This window comes from Sphaeramia orbicularis, chromosome 6 (assembly GCF_902148855.1).
Source record: "Sphaeramia orbicularis chromosome 6, fSphaOr1.1, whole genome shotgun sequence".
Classification (NCBI taxonomy): domain Eukaryota; kingdom Metazoa; phylum Chordata; class Actinopteri; order Kurtiformes; family Apogonidae; genus Sphaeramia; species Sphaeramia orbicularis.
Window position 1 is genome coordinate 40343749 of NC_043962.1, and position 24683 is coordinate 40368431.

At 36.2% G+C, this 24683-nt stretch overlaps 1 protein-coding gene across 1 annotated transcript in view; it reads left to right on the plus strand.

The window, feature by feature from the left end:
- The window catches only part of lamb1a (laminin, beta 1a), a 62853-nt gene that overhangs the window by 22165 nt on the left and 16005 nt on the right, over positions 1-24683 (plus strand). The window contains 14 exon segments of the mRNA XM_030137302.1: positions 1241-1429; positions 3129-3305; positions 3405-3517; positions 5639-5718; positions 9268-9403; positions 9509-9667; positions 10707-10834; positions 11960-12080; positions 12204-12405; positions 17265-17408; positions 18661-18892; positions 20170-20333; positions 21920-22144; positions 23084-23301. Coding sequence (XP_029993162.1) covers positions 1241-1429; positions 3129-3305; positions 3405-3517; positions 5639-5718; positions 9268-9403; positions 9509-9667; positions 10707-10834; positions 11960-12080; positions 12204-12405; positions 17265-17408; positions 18661-18892; positions 20170-20333; positions 21920-22144; positions 23084-23301 — 2288 coding nt within the window.

Here is a 24683-nt window from a genome sequence, read left to right on the forward strand (position 1 = left end):
CTTTGAACAAAATGAGCAAAGCTACTGGTGCTTCCACAGATCCATTTGAGAGCTGCTTGTGCAGGATGTTGTACGTTTCTATCCCCACATTTTCATGTAAACACTGCTTTCACTGCATAATGAATGGGTCACATTTGGTGGACACGACTTAATCAGATGTTCACATAGAGCCAAGCCTTTGTATTAAGTTTCACATTATGTTGTACTCGATCCCAATCTGAAATTTAATCTGAATTCCAATCACTTTCAGCCTCATTCGGCATCTGCTTTAGTTGTTGTTTTTCCCCCCTTGCTCCATTTCACTAATGTGACATTTTATCTCAATTTCCTGGAAAGGAATGAGTAGCGTTGTCTCAATGGGAGATCACATCATTTCCTGCCATATAGTCCACAGATGTCATATAAAACTACATAAGCAGGACTTAAATATACCTCAAAGTCAACATAAAAAGTAAAATTACAGTTCATAAAAGTGCTCTGACAGTGTAAATAAAGGGAAAAATTCACTTTATTGAAGTAAAAAGAGTAATTACCTTCGTCTCTGACCAAGGTTGTAATAGTTTTGGATTTTTCATTATAGTTTAGTTTTATTTAGTCTTGACTTTTTTTTCTCTAATTCAGTTAGTTTTGATTAGTTTTTAGAGCAGGTTTGCTAGTTTTTATTAGTTTTTATTATTTTCTAAATGCTTAGTTTTAGTTTAGTTTTGTCGTATCTTTTCTCTTCTTCACCGTCATATTCAAATAAATCCCAGACAGGACTCTGCTGCTTTCTCCCAACTTTAGTTTCCATGTTTCCAGGAAGAGTGGGGACCAGATGACGACTGTAAATGACAAGTGACGAGAAATGACGAACTGTTACCTGTCATATGGTGCCAGCAGCTATAATTGCTCGAGGGAAATAAACCGATTTCATATCAATCTGTCATTAACAAAAACGAAAACGAAGGGAATTTTATCCATAATTTTTATATGTTTTAGTTAGTTTTGTAAACACACAATACAGTTTCAGTTAGTTTTCATTTTTTTCTTTTAATTATAGTTTTTATTTATTTCAGTTAACGAAAATGTTTCTACAATTGTAGTTTTCCTCATTTCGTTAGTTTTTGTTAACGATAATAACCTTGTCTCTGACTAGCACTAAAAAGGTTATGGTTGAAATGATCTCTAAAACTTCTCCCTCTTCTTTTTCTTCTACCTCTTCTTCTTCCTCTTCCTCTTCTTCTTCTTCTTCCATCTGCAGAGTGCAACTGTAACCATCACTCAGACTCGTGTCATTTCGACATGGCTGTGTTCGTGGCCTCTGGAAACGTTAGTGGAGGCGTCTGTGACAACTGTCTGCACAACACAGCTGGACACAACTGTGAGCAGTGCAAACCATTTTACTTCCAACATCCAGAGAAAGACATCAGAGACCCCAACATCTGCGAACGTGAGTCTAGATTGATCTGAGTTTACAGATTTTTAACTTTCAACAGCAGGAATCAGGTGCTTTTATTACAGGATTTTATTTTTCAGTATAGGGTTATTCAAAAAGAATGAACCGATTTCATTACGCAATATTTTAATAAGGAAAAGCAATAGAAAACTCCAGCCAAGTCACAAGTATTCTACTCACAATCAACTTTAATTTCCTGTCACCATCTGCAGCACGGACAACATCAATACGATAAGAGAATTCCTCCCAAACGCGTATCAGCATATCACGATCCACTGAGTTGATTGCTGTTGTTATTCGATGTTTAAGGTCATCGAGGTTAGTGGGTAGTGGTGGAACATAAACACGATTTTTTATGTATCCCCACAAGAAAAAAGGGCTGGGGATCTCGCAGGCCAAGCACAAAGAGGAAGGTCTTGGGCCCCCTTCCGACCAATCCATCGCCAGGGCCCTTTTTCATTTAAAAAAGCTCAAACTTAGAAAACTCCTCTTTCAAACGGTCACTGACTCATTCCATGACAAAGCTTGAGAACTGAAGCAATGTGTCATGAAATCGGTTCATTCTTTTTGAATAACCCTGTATTATGTGTAAATGTCCTGTAATGATGCTTTTGAAGCGACACAATGCAACCCATGTCCATGTGATGAAGCTAAAATAATCCTTCAAAGACGAGGTTCAAGGTTTGAATTGCATTTTAGTGACATTAAGGGCAAAAATTCAAGTTCTTGGTTATGGACTAAAAATATATCAGTTTAGGGTCAAATTTCCTCAGGAATCTGAATCTGAAATCATTTATGCAAAATCTCTGGTTAAATTGGCTTCATCATTGACAGAGCAAGTCCAAATCTAACAAATTGGTGAGCAGTTTCAAAAACGAATATGAAAATTTGGTTGTAAAAAAACACTTGATCTCACTTTAGGAAAGTAAATGGGTGGGCCTAAATAATATAAACTAATTGTAGCCCATGTAGGTGGGTATAATTGGTTACATTTTGGAGGCTAGATATTGAAAATTTAGTGAATGCAAGTTTTTTTTTTTTTACAACGGTATGTATTTTTTTTCACAAACTAAAAACCGATGGGGGTAGGGTTAGTAAAAGTAATTTTACTGATCTAATATTAGAATATACTTAATTGTTGGGTAATGCTTTATTCATAACAGAAAAAGAAAGAGAATGGTGTATAATACATACAGATTTATGATAATATCAACTCTACATAAAGAATTATAAGTCAAATTCTTACCTAGAAGCTAAAAAATCCAAACAAAATTGTCACAGGACGTCTTCTGAGGAACTGGCTGATATGACGTCATTGACTTTGAACTGAAATCACTGAAACTGATACTCATTCAAAAGGCCAGACCATAAGCTCTTCTTCTAAGGTTCAAAGTAAGCAAGTTCAATGAAAATTTGCAAGTAGCAACAGGATTAATATGGGTTTTCAAATTATTTGTCACTGAAAAAGGGTAATTTTTGCCCACTTTTCAGCAAACATCATGCAAAAAGTCACACAAGGACAAGTGATACACATTTTTTCATGTTATATTCTGAAACTACACAATTTTTCCAATAAATTCAACACAAGACATTGCATGAAAGGTATACATTTATTCCACAATATTTTTTTCACAATAATGATACTCAAAGTTTCAACCTCGTCCTAAACTGTGTGTTTTGGGTGTTTCCGTAGCCTGTAACTGTGACCCTCTGGGCTCTTTGAATGGAGGGATATGTGACAGGATGACGGATGTTCGGTCTGGTCTAATCGCTGGTCAGTGTCGCTGTAAGGTCAATGTGGAGGGGGAACGGTGCGAGCGCTGCAAACAGGCACATTATGGCCTCAGCGATGATCCTGAAGGCTGCAAAGGTACAACAGTAAACATTAAGGATAATAGGTAACAAACAGACCGTGGTAAACCCCTGTGAATGTGGCTGACGATATGTGTGTTACTGTTGTCAATGTCAGCGTGTACATGCAGCCCTCTGGGAACTGTTCCTGGAGGAAATCCTTGTGACAGCGAGTCAGGAAGCTGCTTCTGTAAACGACTGGTGACCGGACGAAACTGTGACCAGTGTGTGGTGAGAAAAACATTTACAATTTATCGTTACATACAGGGTTCGTATGGGTGCTTGAAATCCTTGAAAATGCTTGAATTTCAGTGTTGTGTTTTCAAGGTCTGGAAAGCACTTGAATTTTAGTTTAAGTGCTTGAAGTTATAACTCTGTGATGTGATTTATTTATTTTTTAATATCAACTCAAGTCAACGCTACTTACAGAGAGGTGATGCATTTAAAAAGAATAAAACTTTATGTGAAAAAAGAAAATTAGCAGGTGCTCTCAGGTCGACTCCAGGTACATTTACATTTTTTTAATTTTCCAAGACTCTAAAATGAAGATCTGAACAGTATGGGTGCTTGCAGTATGGGTGCTTGAAATCCTTGAAAATGCTTAAATTTCAATGTTGTGTTTTCAAGGTCTGAAAAGTGCTTGGATTTTAGTTTAAGTGTTTGAAAGTGCTTGCAATTATACTCTGTAATGTGATTTATTTATTTATTTTTAATATTAACTCTGCCAGGTTAGATGCCAAGCCAAAGTTACTTACGGAGAGGTGATACATTTAAAAAATAAAACTTTATGTCAAAAAAGACAATTCTCAGGTCGATCTTTGTCTCAGTGTGAGTGTGTCCGAAGAATGCCAAGTGGCTTCCCTTGTTTTGGATAAAACTTTGTGTTCTCCTTTGATTTCTAAACTTTTGCTGTTTTGAAACATAATTTTAGATGTTTATAACATAATACAATGTACATCATTGTGATAAAAAGTGAAAAAAATAATCAGGGGTATATGTATTCCTGTAGATATGTATTTTAACTCAGTGATAAGGTGCTGGGCTGGAAAAATTGGAAAATTTCCCTTAAAAGTGCTTGAATTTGACCTTGAAAAATGTGTATGAACCTTGTACATAATCTAGACTGGGGATGTTAAACATGTGGCCCATGGGCCAAAACAGGCCCACCAAAGGTTCCAATCCGGCCCTCGGGATGAATTTGCAAAGTGCAAAAATTACACTGAAGATCTAAAGTCAAGAGTGTTGAACTCATTTTTAGTTCAGGGGCCACATACAGACCAATTGTGATCTCAAGTAAAATAACAGCATAAGCTATAACTAATGACTTCAAATTTTCTTCTTGGTTTAACATGAAAACAAAACAAAAACATTACACTGATAAATAATGACAACTCCAAATTGTTCACTTTTAGTGCAAAAAATAACGTTAAATTAGGAAAACCTTTACATTAACAAACTATCCTTTAACAATAAAACGTGACTAACCTGAACAAATATGAACAACCTAAAATGTCTAAAGAAAATGAAGTGCAATTTTAATAATATTCTGCCTGTTACTAAGGTTTTTGTGCCTTTGTAGAGCCGATCTGTAATACATATTGATGGCCAGAAAAAAAAAACCCTCCTATCTGCAAATTTTTAGATTGTGAGTTTTCACATTAAATGGTGAGAACAAGGATGTATTGGTAACACATAATATAGAAAGAGAGTCTGAGAACAGTAGAATATGCTTGGATATCTTTAACAAAGACCATACTATAATAAAACTAAATGTTTTTTTTGTTCCCTGAAAAAGGGGATTATTTCAGATAGGAGGTTTTGTATTCTGGCCATCGACATGTATAATGATAAGGTGAAGCATAATATAGTTAAAATTACACTAATTTTTCTAAGAAATTTCATTTTTTTCAGCTTGAGTTATCATTATTTATAGACTATTATATCATTCTTTTACTGGTCTGACCCACTCTAGATCATATTGAGTTGTATGTGGCACCTGAGAGAAAATCATATCGTATGTTCCACTTCATCCTCAGCTGAGTTCATGGTTACAGATGAATTTGTTCACGTTTGTGTGTGAAGAAGTAAAACACTAACCTTCTGTCTTGAGCGTCTTATTGGTCTGTTCTATTGTTAACACAGCTGAATCAGAAAGAAACAAGCGACTGCCGTGAAGCGGTGGGGGGTCGCGGAGTGTGTTTATTGCGTTTATTCTGTGTGTGTTTGTCTGTGGAGCACATGAAAGCCTGGATGACTTCCTCTCTCAGGTTTTACAGACAGAAACAAGCTGGGAGGTCTGAAATTAACATAATGACATGTTTTCAACATCTGTGTGTGTGTTTGTGTCTTCAGTCTGAACACTGGGGTCTCAGTAATGACATGGACGGATGTCGACCATGTGACTGCGATCTGGGAGGAGCCATTAACAACCAGTGAGTTCCCACTAAGCAAGCACATACCAGCTGATAGGAGCCAGATATGGATGAACACAGGGTTGTCCAAAAATTGCAGTCTTTATCTTTCGTGAGAAACTTTTCCCAGACCAAGGTGAAGGAGAAGTTAGAAGGAGGAAACACCTGTTGGATACTTTCACTTCCGCTGATCTATATAATTATACAACAGCAGATGTTTTTGGTTTTTGATGTGGGTTTATTATGGTGAAGCTACAGTGTCTGTCCCATAAAGACCCAGTGCTACTTTTGAATGAATTTTTCTCTTGATTTAACCTTTCTTAAGCAATCTATCGCTATTTATTACAATATTATCCTCTATATTTTGCTTTTTTCACTGTGAATCATGTATTTTCTTACATTTAATTTCCTATATTTAATTTAGATCTTCATGAAAATTCAAAGGTTATTATATCAAAACAGAAAAAAATTAAGAGAAAAGTGACTTTTTTCAGTAAAATATGTCATTAATTGAACATAAACCTAGTGTCTCCATCCACCGTCATTGATCCAACTTCATGGGTTTTACCGGTGAATCAGTGTTGTAGAAGATGATGGTGTTTCCATGGTAACTACGGAGCCTCTGAACGTCCAAATGGGTCATATCTGATGACCATGAAGAGATGACAAACTGCATTTTACACCAATTATTTACATGTATTGATTGGATTAGTGGATCAACAGTTATTTAACACTTTAAATCAGTAGATGTTTTGGTCGGCAGTGGGTTTGGGTCTTTATGGGCTGTCGTCTTATTGCATTATTTCATGCTTTCTACCAATATGGACAACTTGGTGAAAAATACAGTTGCGGAAAACATTAGTAGACCACCTCTTGTTTTCTTCAACTTCTTGGTCATTTTAATGCCTGGTACAACTAAAGGTACATTTGTTTGGACAATTATACTGATAACAACAAAAAATAGCTCATAAGAGTTTAACTTCAGAGCTGATATCTAGCAATTTTCCATGTTTTCTTGATGATAACCAAAATCATTTCAGTTCTTACATCAATATCTATGGCATTGTACTGACAAAAACAGTGCTTTTAGACATTCCATGTTTTCTTTTCTGTCTGTTTTAGTCCCATGATACACACAGGAGTTAGTAATTGATTGCATAACCATTGTTTTTGATGGACTTTTGATGGTCTAATAATTTTTTCTGTGACTCTGAAAAGCCCATAAATTTACCTCCTATCTACGTTTCTTAACATAATGACATAGGAAACGCCACAGCGGTGTTGAGTGAATCCAGCTGCTCTTAGTGGTCGATCTGTAGGTCAGTTGTGACGTAACCAAAGTGTTCTGAAATGTTCTTGGACACTTCCTTCAGAGTGTCTCAGTCTTACCTTGTTGTTTAATGCAGGATCTAAACATAGATTAATATAGATCCTAAATCAGCGCAAAATCAAAATGTAAATGCTTGCAAAAAGAGCAATCCTGCCACAAATCTAATAGCCTACATGAGATTATTCTTAACTTGGTGAATTAAAACATCAAAAACTGCCTACATTTAAAATAACATTAACACATAAAGACCTAAACATCCAACATGGACCAAAACCATCTACTGATCTAAAATGTTAAATAACTATTGATTCATTAATCCTGTCAATACATGTAAATAATTTGTGTAAAATGTAGTTTATTATCTTTTCATGGTCATCAGATATGACCCATTTGGACGTTTAGATGCTTCATGAAAACACTGTCATCTTCTACAACATTGATTCACGAGTAAAACCCATGGAGTTTGATAAATAACAGTGGATGGACACACTTGGTTTATGTTCAGTTAATAAAAGTATATTTTGTGGGAAAGGTCACATCTTTCTCATTTTTGTCTGTTTTGATTTAATAACCTTTGAATTTACTCTGAGCTTTTACACGTCCACATGGTCAGTAAATAAAATATAGGAAAATACCTAATTTTATCTGAAAAATGCAAAATGTAGAGGATAATATTATAATAAATGGTCATAAATCGCTTAGGAAATATTAAATAGAGATTTTTAAAAAAAGATATATTATTTAGGGACTGCAGCAAAAGTTGCACTGGGTTAATGAGTTAATTTTATTAAGGCAGTGGTTCTCAACCTTTTTTGGCTCGTGACCCCATTTTAACATCACAAATTTGTGGCGACCCCAGACATTCAAAACTGAGACTTTGTTTTTTTTTGCTAAAACTACTTTGTTTTTGATCATGTAATAGTTTGCAATACTATGTTGCTAATAAATGTTAATTTTAGACAACATTTAGTCTAAATAATATATATTATTATGGACAGAGGCAGAAAAGCCAGGTGTAGATTACTGCACAAAGTAAGAATTTTATTTTTCTTGGTCAGGATATGTACAGTCAGTCCAGCTTGGATTTACAAGGCTGACAATTAATACTGAACAAACAATAACTCAAACTATGAATTATGAAAGAGCTGCAGCATCTGAAACCGACCACAATGAACATTTGACAGATAAACAGTACCACAGTGCTTCAGTTTCAGACTCACAGTTTGTCATGTCTTTTATGGATTGTGATTGTCTCTCAACTCTCCATATATTTTTTATTAGTAAGTTTTTTTGGGTTTTTTCATTTACTAGAAATTTCAGGCGATCCCATTTGAATTCCAGGTGACCCCACGTGGGGTTCCGACCCCAAGGTTGAAAAACACTGTATTAGGGTGTCTGTGAGTGAAGACGGAAATGAGTGATTGAATTATATTTCTTCCAGCTGCAAGAAAACAACTAAAGTGAAATTAACCCTTTCATGCATAGTGGTCACTACAGTGGGCAGTTATTCTACAGCTGTTCTCTTGTATATTCATGGGTTTTGTTGTTTTAGTTCCATATCAGCCAACACAGTTGATACTTATGCATCATCCTATACACTGACATTCATACCATTACTGTAACTGTGCTGTTCTTGATAAACCTGATCTGCAGTGACATGTTTGAAGATAAATCAGTTGTTTGTTAGACAAATGTTTTTTTTTTTGCGTATTATCTCCATGAAGTGAGTAATTACTAGCATTAGAATATGTTAAAATGTGAGGAGACATCAGATTAGCAGCATTAAAAATGTTTTTATTTCGTCGTTTTCATATCACTTTCTGATATTGGGTTTTAAACACGTTTCTTTACTTCAAAAATTAAATGCATGGATATTTTTGTAACTCCATAGAAAAAAAAAAAAAACTCGATCACATTGTTTTTTTCATGGCTAAGGAGGAATAAAAACACTCAAAAAATAAATCTTGACTCAGGTTCTCACAATTCATGCATGAAAGGGTTAAACAACAAATTGAGATATTAAACTAAAACTGATATTAATGAAACATGAAAACTCCTCTCCTAACAGAGATACAAAAGGAAGCACTGAAAGGTTTTTCTTAGACATTTGGAGAATTGGATCATTTCTAGATCCTTTCAGATCATTTCACTGGGGCTTTCTTAAGTAAAAAGTGTTTATATTCTGCTGTAATCTTTGTTTTCTACTTGTATTCTGACATTTCCTTCCTGTTGACCTGCAGGTGTGATCAGGTGACTGGCCAGTGTGTCTGCAGAGATCACATGTTCGGTCGCCGCTGTGATCAGGTCGAGTCCGGGTTCTACTTCATCGCTCTGGATCACTACACGTACGAGGCAGAGGACGCCAAGTTTGGACCTGTGAGCCGCCTTTTAACCTTTGACCTCATTTTCTTTGCTCTGTTTGTTGTGAGATTACATGTGGGACAGGTGTTAGAGGTGATAGTAATGTATCTGTCTCTTCAGGGAGTGACAGTGGTGCCGAGGCCACACCCCCTCGACCGCAGTCCCACCTGGACAGGTATCGGCCTGGTCAACGTCCCCGAGGGAGCCTTCCTGGAGTTCTCTGTAGACAACATCCCTCATTCCATGGAGTATGACATCCTGATCCGTTATGAGCCTCAGGTAAGGACATTATTAGGGCTTTCTTCAGCTTCGTCATTCTTTTTTTTTTTTTGTTCAAAGTGTTTTTATTACATATCTTAGTCACAGAAGAGCATAAATACAGTCATTGTTTTTTTTGTTTTTTTAACCCAAACTCATGAACATTCCCACCCTGTTGCACCAAAAACATGAAATTTAAAAAAAATAAATAAATAAATAATCGACAATAGTAAATAAATAAATAAATAAGGAACACAGATATTAGTCGCAGACTCATATTAATAAGACTACTCTGGAATAAGTGAGGGATCTACCTCTTTTATGTGATTCAGAACAGGTTGCCAGGTACTGAAAAACTTACTGGCACATCCTCTTATAGAATATCTGATTTTTTCCAATGTTAAATGATGTAAAAGATCCAGAAACCAAGATTTAAATGTTGGAGGTTGTTTATCTTTCCATTGTAGTAGTATTAGTCTACGAGCTAGAAGAGTGGTGAAGGCAATTACATTTTTAGATTTTTGGTTAGAAGTATGTAATGTAATGCCAAATATTGCAATTGTTGCCTCAGGTTTAATATGAGACCCTGTTACATCAGAAAGAAATTTAAATATAGACTGCCAAAAGGTTTTCAGTTCTGAACAAAACCAGAACATATGAGACAGTGTGGCCGGTTCAGCTTCACAATGATCACAAGTAGGATTCAAGTCCAGTTTAATTCTTGTCAACTTCACTTTAGACCAATGCAGTCTGTGAACCACTTTGAATTGAATTACTCTGTCTTAAACAAATTGAGGATGAATGAATATTGTGAAGTATAGATTGCCATACATCTTCAGAAAACTCTGTGGCCAATTCTTTCTCCCATTTTCTTTTAACACAATCCAAGGGTTCCAAATTAGAGGAATTGATTACAGTGTATATTTTACCAATTGTCCCTTTGGAATGTGGATTTATGTCCAAAATGGTTTTGAGAAGTGAGTCAGGCATATTTTTTATGTGCAACCCTGAAATGCAAATAAAATGAAGCTTTTGTCCTTTAACCATTAACCCTCTACAGCTGCCTGACCAGTGGGAGGAGGTCCTGATGACAGTCATGAGACCTGGACCAATCAGAGCTGATAGCCGCTGTGTCAACACTGTTCCTGATGACGACAACCAGATGATCTCACTTCACCCCGGCTCACGGTAGAGTTTCCTAAAGTTATCTATGTGAAACTATGAGTAACTATAGTAGATTTCTGTATCCTATTCCAATAGAGCTTTTGTTAATCATTACTCAGTTTAATATGAAAATGAATGACATATACTTATATATGCTTTCATAGTGATTACCTGCCCGACAGCCTCCATACAAAATATTTTTATCAATAAAAGACTTGTTATTGCTTTTATTGAGTGCTGTTTTATACTCTTATATTTTTATATTTGGCAAGTTTACCCTTGTGTTAATTAAACGGAAAAGTCATGTCTTCCACAAGATATGGAATTCATTTCTGAATTTTTTTTAATCAAGGCCTGATATCTTAACATCATAATTTACAAAGTGACACCAAACCCCCTTAACAAAAATAAATAAATAAAAAAAAAAAAAAAAAAAAAAGTATATATATATATATATATATATATATATATATATATATATATATATATATATATATATATATATATATATATATATATATATAATTGTTTTTAAATGATGTTTGATTATGTATCAGACATATGAAAATGGATGTTGACAAGTATTCAAGTCACTATTAGTTATATTCATTCATCCATTCATCTTCTGAACCTGCTTTATCCTCACTAGAGTCACAGGAGTTGCTGGAGCTTATACCAGCTACTTATGGGCAAAGGCGGGGTACACCTTGGACATGTCACCAGTTCATGTCCAGTCTGTAAATTATTATTTTGTTATTTACTTTCGTTGCTGTTTCAAAATTAAGAGGTGGTTGGGGGGGGTTATGTTCAGGGGAGACCCACACAATGTTACCAATTCATGTCAAAAAAGATATGTAATATGTTAAAAATTCAATAAATATATGTGTTAAAAAAAACCCTAACCCTAGCCCAAAAAATTTACCTTTGTGTTGTTGCAACATAGTAAATTTCCACATTGTGAAACTGGTAAAATAGGATTATCTTATCTTATCTTATCTTATCTTATCTTATCTTATCTTATCTTATCTTATCTTATCTTATCTTATCTTATCTTATCCTAACAATTAGATGACACAGCTGGACTGAAACCAGAACCCTGTAGAGACTTTGGATCAGACTGATTTGCTGTGTCCTCTTATGCCTCCTCAGATACGTGGTTCTTCCTAGACCAGTTTGCTTTGAAACTGGTCTGAACTACACGGTCCGCCTCAGCCTGCCTCTGTACTCTGCGCTCAGTGACGTCCAGTCTCCATACACCCTTATTGACTCGGTGAGTATTAACCCTTAGGACTGTCCTGAAATGATAGATTTATCAACAAACAGTAAAGGTCAGAGTGGAAACATTTTTGTGAAAATGCAGGATGTGTGAGTTTCATGTTCTCTGCGTCTACAGATCGTGTTGATGCCTCACTGTAAGAACCTGGACATCTTCACGGCGTCTGAGGGTGGAGACTCGAGCGGACACAACAGCTGGGAAACCTTCCAGCGTTATCGTTGTCTGGAGAACAGTCAGAGCGTTGTAAAGACTCAGATGACTGACATCTGCAGAAACTACATCTTCAGCATCTCTGCCATGCTGCACCAGGGAGCTAAAGGTATAAGAGTCCACCCTACGGAGATATACAGCTCTGGAAAAAAATAAGAGACCACTGCAAAATGATCACTTTCTCTGATATAGCAGGGATGTCAAACTCATTTCAGTTCAGAGGCCACATTCAGCCTAATATGATCTAAAGTGGGCCGGACCAGTAAAATAATGTAAATAATAGGTTAAGAACTTATAAATAATGTCAACACCAAAGTTTTCTCTATGTTTTTGAGTGAAAAAAGTCAAATTCTGTAATGAAAATGTTTACATCTACGAACTGTACTTGAACGTAACATGAACAAATATGAACAACCTGAAAATTCTTAAGAAAAATTAGTGCAATTTTAACAATATTACGCCTTATTTTATCATTTATACATGTGCATCACAACTTACAGATCACAGTGGATTTACAAATAAACAAAATATTTAGTAACAGGCAGAATATTGGTAAAAATTCTATGTATGTCTCTTAAGATATTTCATATTGTTCATATGTGTTCAGGTTATTCACATTTTTTGTAAAAGGATAGTCTGTAAATATAAACATTTTTGTGTCATTTTACTTTTTTTTTACACTAAAACAAAGACAAAAATTTGCATTTTCATTATTTATAGGTTGTTATGATTGTATTTTAGTGATCTGACCCACTTCAGATTGAATTGATTTAAAATGATTTTCGCATCTTTGGTTGTTAATATCTTCATTATAATTTTTGCATTTCACAAATTCATCCCACTGGCCGGATTGAACCCTTCGGCGGGCTGGTTTTGGCCCCCAGGCCGCATGTTTGACACCTGTGATTTGTAGGTATGTGTTTGAGTAAAATGAAGATTTTGTTTTATTCTCTAAACTACCAACAACATTTCTCTCAAATTCCAAATAAAAGTATTGTTATTTAGAGCATGTATTTGCAGAACACGACACATGGTCAAAATAACAAAAAGATGCAGCGTTTTCAGACCTCAAATAATACAAAGAAAAACAGTTCATATTCATTTCTAAACACAATACTAATGTTGTAACTTGGGAAAAGTTTAGACATCAATATTTGGTGGAATAACGCTGATTTTCAATGACAGCTTTCACGTGTCTTGTCTCCCCACCATTACTGTTGGATGACTTTATGCAGCTCCTGACAAAGAAATTCAAGAAGCTCAGACATGTTCCATGGCTTGTGACCATCCATCTTCCCCCAGTTTTCAAAGTGGGTTCAGGTCTGGAGATTGGGCTGACCATGACAGGGTCTTCATCTGGTGGTCCGTCATCCACACCTTTACTGACCTAGCTGAGGCCAGGAGCATTGTCCTGATAGAAAACAAGGTTATAATAGTTTGGGATTTTTCATTATAGTTTAGTTTTATTTAGTTTTGACTTTTTTTTCCTCCAATTCAGTTAGTTTTGATTCGTTTTTAGAGCAGGTTTGCTAGTTTTTATTAGTTTTCGTTTTCTTCTAAATGCTTAGTTTTAGTTTACTTTTAGTTGTTTTCATATCTTTTCTCTTTTTCTCCGTCGTATTCACATAAATCTCATACAGGATTCTGTTGCTTTCTCCCAACTTTAGTCTCCATGTTTCCAGGTAGAGTTGGGACTGGAAGATGACTCTAAACCACAAGTTCTGTATGGTGCCGCTAGCTAAAATTGCTTGAGCAAAATAAATTGATTTGGAATCAATCCAACATTGACAAAAACAAAAACGAAGGGAATTTTTTCCATAATTTTTATACATTTTAGTTAGTTTTGTAAGCACACAATACAGTTTCAGTTAGTTATCGTTTTTTATTTTTATTATAGTTTTTATTTATTTCAGTAAATGAAAATGTTTTTCCAATTCTAGTTTTCCTCATTTCATTAGTTTTCGTTAACAGTAATAACCTTGATAGAAAACCAGTCCTGAGAGTTTGGGAACATTGTCAGAGCAGAAGTCCAGTAGTTTTCAATAGTTATTTTGGATTCCAATTACTTTTGTGGTACTAATAGCACTGGTTTTGCCTATTGAAAGAAGAGTGATGGCCACAGTAGTGGTTTTTATACTTCTCCTTCTTAAATAAGACATGGATCAAGTGTTTATTTGGTAGAATAAGTTATGCTTGTGTTGGAATTCAACAGACACAGGAATGGAATGGCTGTCATACATGCATACATACTGATTTCAGAGGAAACTCCAGCGGTCTCTTAATTTTTTCCAGAGCTGTATATAGTATTAACATACCAAACTCTCAACAGCAGTCACATACCAGAACACACATAAACTACCAAAACCACCAACGAATCAAAGCTATGTATCCACAGCAAGGTTATAATAGTTTTGGATTTTTCATTATATTTTAGTTTTATTTAGTTTCGACTTTTTTTCTCTAATTCAGTGAGTTTTAATTAGGTTTTAGAGCAGGTTTGCTAGTTTGTATTAGTTTTTGTTATTTTCTAACTGCTTAGTTTTAGTTTAGTTTCAGGTTTTTTTAATATCTTGTATCTTCTTTACCGTCGTATTCAAATAAATCCCAGACAGGACTCTGCTGTTTTCTCCCAACTTTAGTCTCCATGTTTCCAGGTAGAGTGGGGACCAGAAGACGACTGGAAACCACAAGTGATGGACCGTTAAATATCATATGGTACCAGCAGCTAAAATTGCTTGAGGGAAATAAATTGATTTCATATCAATCCGACATTGACAAAGATGAAAACGAAGGGAACTTTATCCATAATTTTTATAAGTTTTAGTTAGTTTTGTAAGCACACAATACAGTTTCAGTTAGTCATCGTTTTTTTCTTTTAATTATAGTTTTGATTTATTTCAGTTAACAAAAATGTTTTTACAATTCTAGTTTTCGTCATTTCGTTAGTTTTCGTTTACGATAATAACCTTGATCCACAGATAGTATCACTCCCTGAAAAAAGTATGTAAAGATCATTGTTTACACACATTTGTATTATAGTAACATCTAGTTTTCTTCTTAGTTTAATCTGAACCAGGGATCAACAAATGGCAACTTTGTAAAGAGAACAGCATCACATAATAACTTTATGCCGTCATAACCCGCTACAGTTTCAGCATCAAACTCCATTCTTCTAGCTTCATGCTTCTAGTTTTTGTCTCTTTGTCACTTTCTTTGACTGTAAAAATGATTTCTTTGTGGTTCTTTACCCATCTGGTCACTTTCTGGTACTTTGGTCAAAGGCACTGTGGCGTTAGTTTTCCTCACTACGGTAGACCGACAGAGTGACTCACTACTCCCTCTAGTGGTCACATAAATCCACCAACCCTTCAGTGTTAATAAATCCTGTTCATATCTTCACAATCCAAATCACTGACATCTTTGGCATAACTTCATATCTGTTTAATGATCATTTTAAGTCATTCTTAATATTTTAAAGCAGAAACACTAGATATCGCCCCCTTTAAATCTGTTCTGACCACTGGTTTACAGACTTGTGCTATGTTTCAATTGTATTCTTTTATGCTACCGAACATTAAGAACAACACTGATTTTACCTGTTAATTTGTTTTACTTCATATTTCATTGTTCATTGTAGTTTTCGTTTAGTTTTTTATTCATATTTCAGTTAACAGACTTATTTTTCTATTTGTTTTGATTTCAGGCTTTGCTTTCATTAACTCTAATTACTCTGGTTGTGATAAAAACAGGATTCGTGAAGGTTTATGAGTTTTAGTCAGAAATGTGTGCAATGTTGAAGAGGAAAGCCACCCAGAGACTCCCCTGCTCAGTTCTGACCTTTGACCCCTGTGGAATGAGGACAGGAAACAGGAATTCCCCTTAAGGTTCAAATAAATAAGCACACAGGCAGATAGACGGGCATGATTAGTGTTGGATCACGAAGGTCTTCTGTGATTGGCTGATACCGATCAGCTGATTGACAGGAGTAATTGTCTTCACAGTTTTTTATTCCTGTGTCGTCCCTGAATCTCTCACATCAAGTCGAGTTGTACTTCTTTTTGTTCCCAGAGTGGTGATTAGTTGAGCAGCGGAAGTAATAAGACTAGTCATATGTAGTACTATATGACAAATAGTGGTAGTTAATTATGATCAGACAATGCAATGAAAACAGTTGAGAGCTAAGCCCCGCCTCTTACGGTTTATGTCATGTAAATTTACGGTTTATTTCAAGTAACTTTAGAAATTTTCTTCAGAAATTTTTGCACCACATTCAATGGAGAGACAAGTAATTTTTTGATCCCCTTTGAATTATGCATAATTTACTCATATAATATTTCAAATCTATATCATCAGAGTCCTGCACACATTAAATGATTTCATCTTTCTTAAAAAGAAAAGTCTCTGTTGGGCCTTTTTACACACCGCCTCTATATTACTCTCAAATGATAATTTCCTATCAGTAATGGTCCCTAAGTATTTGTATTCATCCACGATTTACACAAATCTAAACTGCAGTATTTCCTGCAATAATCACAGTTTGATGTTTTCATCCCATCACGCAGCCATACTTTTTCCAGTGGCTGAGTGTACGAAGGATAGTTTGCATGTTTCTGGTTTGACTGGTGGGTATTTGTTGTAAGAATGTGAAGTCGTGGACCTAAACTCCAGCTGCAGACAGGACACACTCCACTTTCTTCAATGATTAGCCTTTTCACCATCCTCTCATTCTTGCTTCCTCTTCTCTCCTTTCATTGTCTCCTCTCAGAGTGATGTCATCCTTCAGGTTGACTTTCTGGACAAGTCCTAGCTGGTTTTTCCTTCTTACATTCCACTAAAGACACCGCCGGCCTCATAAATCTGTCATCAGCAGCCACTCACACAGGATCTGTGGTCATTATTGCTTTTTGATGCTGTTGAAACTTGCAGCTTTTGCTCATTGTGGCTCCTTTGTTTCACTCCATTTCCCAGAATGCCAGTGTGATCCTCAGGGTTCTCTCAGCACTGTGTGTGACCCCAGCGGAGGTCAGTGTCAGTGTCGGCCCAATGTGGTCGGGAGGAACTGTGACAGATGTGCACCGGCCACATTTCAGTTTGGTCCCAGTGGCTGCAGAGGTCAGAACCCAATCACTACAGTTATATAACCAATACACTAAGAATATGTATATTTATTTTGGCTAAAATTTGCTTAGAGGTCTTATTTATGTCTTTGTGCATAAGAAATCAATATAAGTGAATCCCCAAAAGAACTTTGTGTTGGTAAATGCAAGTTATGCTGATTTACAGGATTTCAGTTCTGTTCAACATGTTGATGGTCATATGAACTATGTTTTCAGCTCAAAAATGTCCAATTTCATCACAATTAATGCTATGTTTTCATGTCACAAATGGCCAAGTTATATTTGAACTGAATTTACCTGAAAAACAAATATTCTATTCTTTTAGATTCCCCAATTTTTCTTACAAGATTTTATACTACATATCACGTTTTATTTTTACAGGTTGCAATATGGAGTATGGTGCTGATCCATCCTGCTTATGTTACGCCAATACATACATTAAGAATGTCACACATCACTTTTTAAATCAGCAGTTTTCTAATAATAAGCATTTTTATAAAGAAATAACAATTCTATATTGTTATTTACTCTTTAGTATGATGATAAACTATACAATAAATAATTCTGATCCTAGTTTTTGCACAGGGATCATTTGTGGAAACGGTGACATGGCTGCCGAGCATCAGTATGATGGGATCTGGAACAACCATGTCACATCCGTCCACTGCCACATTTTGTGTTTTTGTTCAGCTGTTATTGTTTTAGATCCACAATACTAACATTTATGAATAAGAGGAGAATTAGCAATAGTAAGTATATAAGTTTATTACTAATAAAGTACTGGTACTGACCAGATCATCATGGGTAATGTCACGTCCGTCCACCAGCAAAAGTTTTCACATACTCGTGCTATTCAAAATCCAATATTTCTGAAAATAGAGCTTCCACTGTCAAATAATATCAGTAGTCTGTGCACAAATGTATTAGCATTATTTCAACACAGTTCTATGCATTTCTTACAGCTTTTTTTTTTGACCTCCTAAGTAAATTTTAGCCGATTTATATTTTTATTAACCCTTTATGGGGCACTCATAGAAATACTTTTCAACCTTAGTGTGTTATTGGAGGACATAACAAGACTTTATTACTTCTTTGAAATTTTTCAAAATTTTGTATTGTTATGTAGAAAATCAAGGTCAATGAAGTTACCATATTTGGTAAAGTCGATGTTTCATATTTTCTGTTTTTGTTGTGTTTTCTTACATTTGCCAACATGTGGTCTAACCGTCTGTGTGTTTGTGCTGCAGCTTGTGAGTGCGACCCTCAGGGTTCACACACTCCGTTCTGCGACCAGCTGAGCGGTCAGTGCGTTTGTGTAACGGGAGCGTACGGTCGACAGTGTGACCGCTGTTTGCCGGGTCACTGGGGCTTCCCCGCCTGTCGACCCTGCAGCTGCAACGGACACGCCGACGAGTGCGACGCGCAAACTGGACGCTGCCTGAACTGCAGAGACCACAGCATGGGACACAGCTGCGACAGGTGAGTCACATGTTACTGTGTATTCCACCCCCTGGTACCAACTCACCACCATTCCAAACCTCCTTTTGTGGTTTTACAAGGGGTGACTGAAAAGTTTTGAGATATGATATTAAGGTATGAAGACCAAATTTGGTCCATGAAATCTTTCACATATCTTAATCCTAGCCACTAAATTTCTTGGTCTTAGCAATCTTTTTCCCTGTTTTACAGGTCCCTGAACTTTCTGTATCAAGTGTTTCCTGAAAAATGGACAAACTTGAGTATGAGGCTGTCATCAAGTACGCGTACGACCTTTGCCTTCTTTGGGGTTGGTGACATGGGATGTTTCCATTGTTTGGACTGCTCCTTGGTCTCAGGCTGATAGTGATGGACCCAAGTCTCATCCATAGTCACAAATCAGCCCCATACTCAAGTTTGTCCATTTTTCAGGAAACACTTGATTCAGAAAGTTCAGGGACCTGTAAAACAGGGAAAAAATAGCTATGACCAAGAAATTTAGTGGATAGGCTTAAGATATGTGAAAGATTTCATGGACCAAATTTGGTCTTCATATCTTAATCCTTTCCATGTTAGACTCAAAAGTTTTCAGTTGCCCCTCGTACATCAGGCTAAAGCTGTCAATAGACCTGTGAGTTTTTCTTTACCTTCCCTGAGGCTCCAAGCTGTGGTGATACATTTCAAAAACCCTACTAAAAATAAGCCAATTTATTAAAATAAATAAATAAATAAATAGAACTATGTTGTATTGTATATTGCCAACGAGGTAAGCACATATCTGGATACTGACGGAAAAGTTGTGCAAATGATCTCATTCTTCAAATCAAAAGTCTTGTTCCTCCTGAGACATTGTGCAAACTAGTTGCATCTACCTCAGTCCTAGTTGGAACATAATGTATCTTGAAAATAAGATATATTTTTTAAAATTAGATCACTTTCCAGATGAGAGTTTGAAAAGCTTATTCTCAGTTTGCAGACACCTCAATACATTTTTTGCCATTTACTAAAAGGTGACATAATAACACTGAAGGTACTTATTTGCCAGAAATGATAGAAATCCCAGTTTGCTCCTTGCTGTTAAAAACACCCACATATCACAAATCAAGAATGATGATGTTTCATGTGGTATCATTGTAATAATAGCCACATAAGGGGATGTTGTATCTGTGGTTGAAAAGTAACTGGTATAAAAAGCCAAAGAAGGTCCATAACGTGCCTCAGAGGTCTGTGGATTAATGCAGATGGACTTCATCTAATCAGCACCTTTCACCTCTGCTCAGGTGTCTTGATGGTTACTATGGTGACCCAGTGCTAGGTTCAGGCGACCACTGCCGCCCCTGCATGTGTCCAGACGGCCCTGGCAGTCTACGGCAGTTCGCAGGAAGCTGTTACCGCGGTGACGAGTCACAGCAAGCCATCTGCGTCTGCAACACTGGATACAGAGGTAAACACCGACGCTTACAGCCGAGTTTAAAACAGAAGTAAAACTTTATGAACAAATTATGTTGTAGTAAATTTATGTTGACAAAGCTGTTTTCAGGAACAGACGAACAGGATGGAACAACCTGACAGTAAAAGACAATAGACGGGCTGACAGGATAATTACAGTTTGACTGACAATTCAGCCTCAGGGCTCCAGGCAGCAGGAAGCCTTCATGTGAATTAAACTGTAGGTTTATGCTGTTATTTACTTTATGCTGCTCCCGTCTGGATACAAACGGGGTTTTAATTTAGAGAGGAGAAGCTCTGTGATTTAGTGTGATGTAAACAGAGGCTGAGAGCAGGAATGTGATGCAACTACAGCTCTGTTATTACGGCAGGAAATAAGGTGTTCAGGCTGAAATCAGCTGCTGACAGACACATGAATCATCCACTTTCTCCTTTGTTTGGTCTGAGTGGAAATATCTGCTGAAGATAAGGTGAGACTTTATAGCCCAGATGGAATCTGCACCTGCACATTTACACAGAAAACTCCAGAGATTCTCCACAGAACTTTATCAAAGGCACATGTTACCTCCCCTAGTATGTAAGTGACTGTAAAATTAACACTAAAATTGAAAGAAACACTCAGTGAGATGTTAAATGAATATTGTCTTGTGACATGATGAACATCCAATAGTTATTGGTCCTGGATCTTTGCTGAAAACAACACATTCTGTTTGGGTTGCACTACAGTTAAAGCAGCAGATATGAAAGAGAAAACAGTGAAAGTGCCCTTGCTTACAGGGACAACTTGTCTAACATCAGAACCTCAGAACATCAGAATCAGAACCCTTGTCAACAACCTAACCCTAACCCTAACTACCTAACCCTTAACCCTAACCCCTAACCCCTAACCCCTAACCCCTAACCCCCAACCCTAACCCTTAACCCTAACCCCCTAACCCTCAAACCTTAACTCTCTAACCCTAACCCTTAACCCTTAACCATAACCCTAACTACCTAACCCTAACCCCTAACCCTTAACCCTAACCCCCTAACCCTCAAACCTTAACCCTCTAACCCTAACCCCTAACCCTAACCAACACAAATGTCTAACATCAGAAACACTGAGGAGTGTGAGGTGTGTGTTGAGATTTAAGAGCCAGTGGAGGTACAAGAAAAAAGCAGAAATGCAAAGGAAGATTACAGGATTGACTTAAACTATGACATGTGTTTAGATTTTTGAAATTTCTGTGATTTTTTTTTACCTTTAAAAACGGTTAAAATGTCGTCTTAAGTACTTCATCTTTGGAGTAAAATGATATTTATTGTTTTTTTTTAATCTTTTGATGTACAGTGTCCTTGAGTTTTGTGAAAGGCGCTTACAAATACAATGTATTATTATTATTATTATTATTATTATTGTTATTATTATTATTACTAGTAATAAAATACAGCAATATTATATAGTCATTAAAATGTCTGTATGAGATCTGTCTGAAGTCAAAATTTATTTAAAGAATAACAAAACACAAATATTAAACTGTGGATGTAGTGAACTGTGGGTTTGTATCTAAGCTGTGAAACTGTCTGGACTATTCTCTCCAGGTGCTCGCTGTGATGAGTGTTCACCTGGTTACTATGGAAACCCCAGCGAGCCAGGTGGACAGTGCCAGCCTTGTCAGTGCAACAACAACATTAACATGTTGGACCCCGACTCCTGCGACAGACGAACCGGCGAGTGTTTGCGCTGCTTGTATCACACCGAGGGCCCCGGCTGCCAGATTTGCCAACTGGGTTACTACGGCAACGCGCTCCGGCAAGACTGTAGGAGTGAGTGTACTGGTTTTACTGGATAATAGGTGTGCACGATGCAAGGAAAATCTGCTATGAGGATAACATGGTGAAATATCTCAATAATGAGATGAATTGTAATAAATAAACAAACTAATTTTAAATTGATATGAAATAATGGGAGTGTAGTGGTTTGCACTGTTGCAAGGAGGTCCTAGGTTCAATCCCAGCCTGCTCTCCATCCAAGAATGTCATCCCTGCATTGAACTAACCTACAGACCTAGTTCACTTGTTGGTAACTGGGATAAGCTCCAGTACCTCTATGACCCTCCCAAGGATCAAATGGTTAAAAAAATAAATGAATGAATAATCTGAGGGTAGCTAATAGCCACCATAGGTTGATATGATTGGCCAAATGTGAGATACACTGCAAAAATCTAAATCTTCCCAAGTGTATTTTTCTAATTTCTAGTCAAAATATCTCATCACACTTAAAATAAGACATAATCACCTGAAGAGTAATTTGTGAGATATAACAACTTATTTTTAGACAATAGATTTAGAAAATCTTATTTCAAGAACTCTTACCAAGATAATTTTCATTTGTTCCATTGGCAATTTTTTTTGCTTAATTCAAGATTTTTTTTGCTTAATTCAAGCAAAAAAAAAAAATCTGCCAATGGAGCAGGTGAAAATTATCTTGGTAAGATTTCTTGAAGTAAGAATTTCAAGATCTATTGTCTAAAAATAAGTTCTTATATCTCACTGAAAAGTTACTCTTTAGGTGATTATGTCTTCTTTTAAGTTTGATGAGATATTTTGACTAGAAATTTAAAAAAATACACTTGATAAGATTTTGATTTTTACAGTGTACAAACAATAACATAACACAGACCTTGAGCAATTTCTTTTTATTAAACGTCTGACCAATATCACACCATTCAACACTCATTTAATGAACTGTTGTTTCGTTCACAGAGTGTGTGTGTAACCATCTGGGCAGCGAGCCGTCCAGCTGCCCGTCCACAGATGAGTGTCACTGCGATCGCAACAGCGGTCAGTGTCACTGCTTGCCCAATGTGATTGGTCAGCACTGCGACCGCTGCGCGCCCGACACCTGGAACATGGCGAGTGGCCACGGCTGTCAGACCTGCGACTGCAACCCCATACACTCATATGGGACGTCCTGCAACGAGGTGAAGACCAGGAGACGAACACTTTTATAGTCACATAAATGTTCTTCTGTGACCTCTTAAAGGTTATTCAATTGAGTGAATAAGGCAAGTGGGGGATTTTTTCAGATGTGGTGTAATTGAGCATCAGCTTTAAATTTTTGTTTAGTCAACAAATATTTATATCTTTTTAGATGAAACAAACAATCCAAACTTTATTTCACAGGTGTTAAACATGCGGCCCGGGGGCCAAAACCGGCCCGCCACAGGTTCCAATCCAGCCCACAGCATGATTTTATGGAGTGCAAAAATTACACTGAAGATATTAACAGTCAAAGGTGTTTTAGCCAAACTGGTTTTAGCCTAATGTGATCTAAAGTAAAATAATAGTCTAATAACCCTTACAATAAAATGTGAACAACCTGAAAATAATTACAATTTTAACAGTATTCTGTCTGTTACGTAATGTTTTGTGGATTTGTAGATTCGATTTGTAAGTTGTGTTCATAAGTTGACACATAATATTGTAGACATTCTTATTTTAGTTACACATTCCAAACTTCAAAATTTCAACAATATTATGTTTGTGTAACATTGTGTGTAATGCATATGTACACTACCAGGCAAAAGTTTGGACTCACCTGGTTTTTCTTTATTTTTATGACTATTTTCATTGTAGATTCTCACTGAAGGCATCAAAACAATGAATGAACACATATGGAATTATGTAGTTTAAAAAGGTGTGAAAAAACTCAAAGCATGTTTTATATTTTAGATTCTTCAAAATAGCCACATTTTGCTTTTATTACTGCTTTGTGCATTCTTGGCATTCTCTTGATGAGCTTCATGAGGTAGTCACCTGAAATGTTTTCCAAAAGTCTGGAAGGAGTTCCAAATGATGCTGAGCTCTTGTTGGCCATCTGTGGTCCATCTCATGTCATTTAAATAAGAAGGTGAGTCCAAACTTTTGCCTGGTAGTTGTACAAGTGAAAAGTTGAGGCATAATATTGATAAAATTTAGCTTATTTTTCTTAAGAAATTTTTTTTTTCTGGTTATTCACATCTTTTTTGTGAAAAGGTAGTTTGTAAATGTAAATATTTTCATAATTTAATGTTTTTTATTGCACTAAAATGAAGAGAAAAACTTGGAGTTGTCATTATTTATAGGTTTTCATGCTATTATTTTAATGGTTTGGCCCGATTGAGATCGAATTGGGCTGAATGTGGCCCCTGAACTAAAATGAGTTTGACACCCCAGCTTTATTTGAAAGATCACGGTCCTCATAAAAAAGGCAGAACTTAGACTAAACCCCACACAAAGGGACAAAATCACATAAAACATGGCCTAGAAAATATCAGTGTTCTTCAAAGACTGTTGTGGCCCAAGACCAAGACAATTTCAGTCA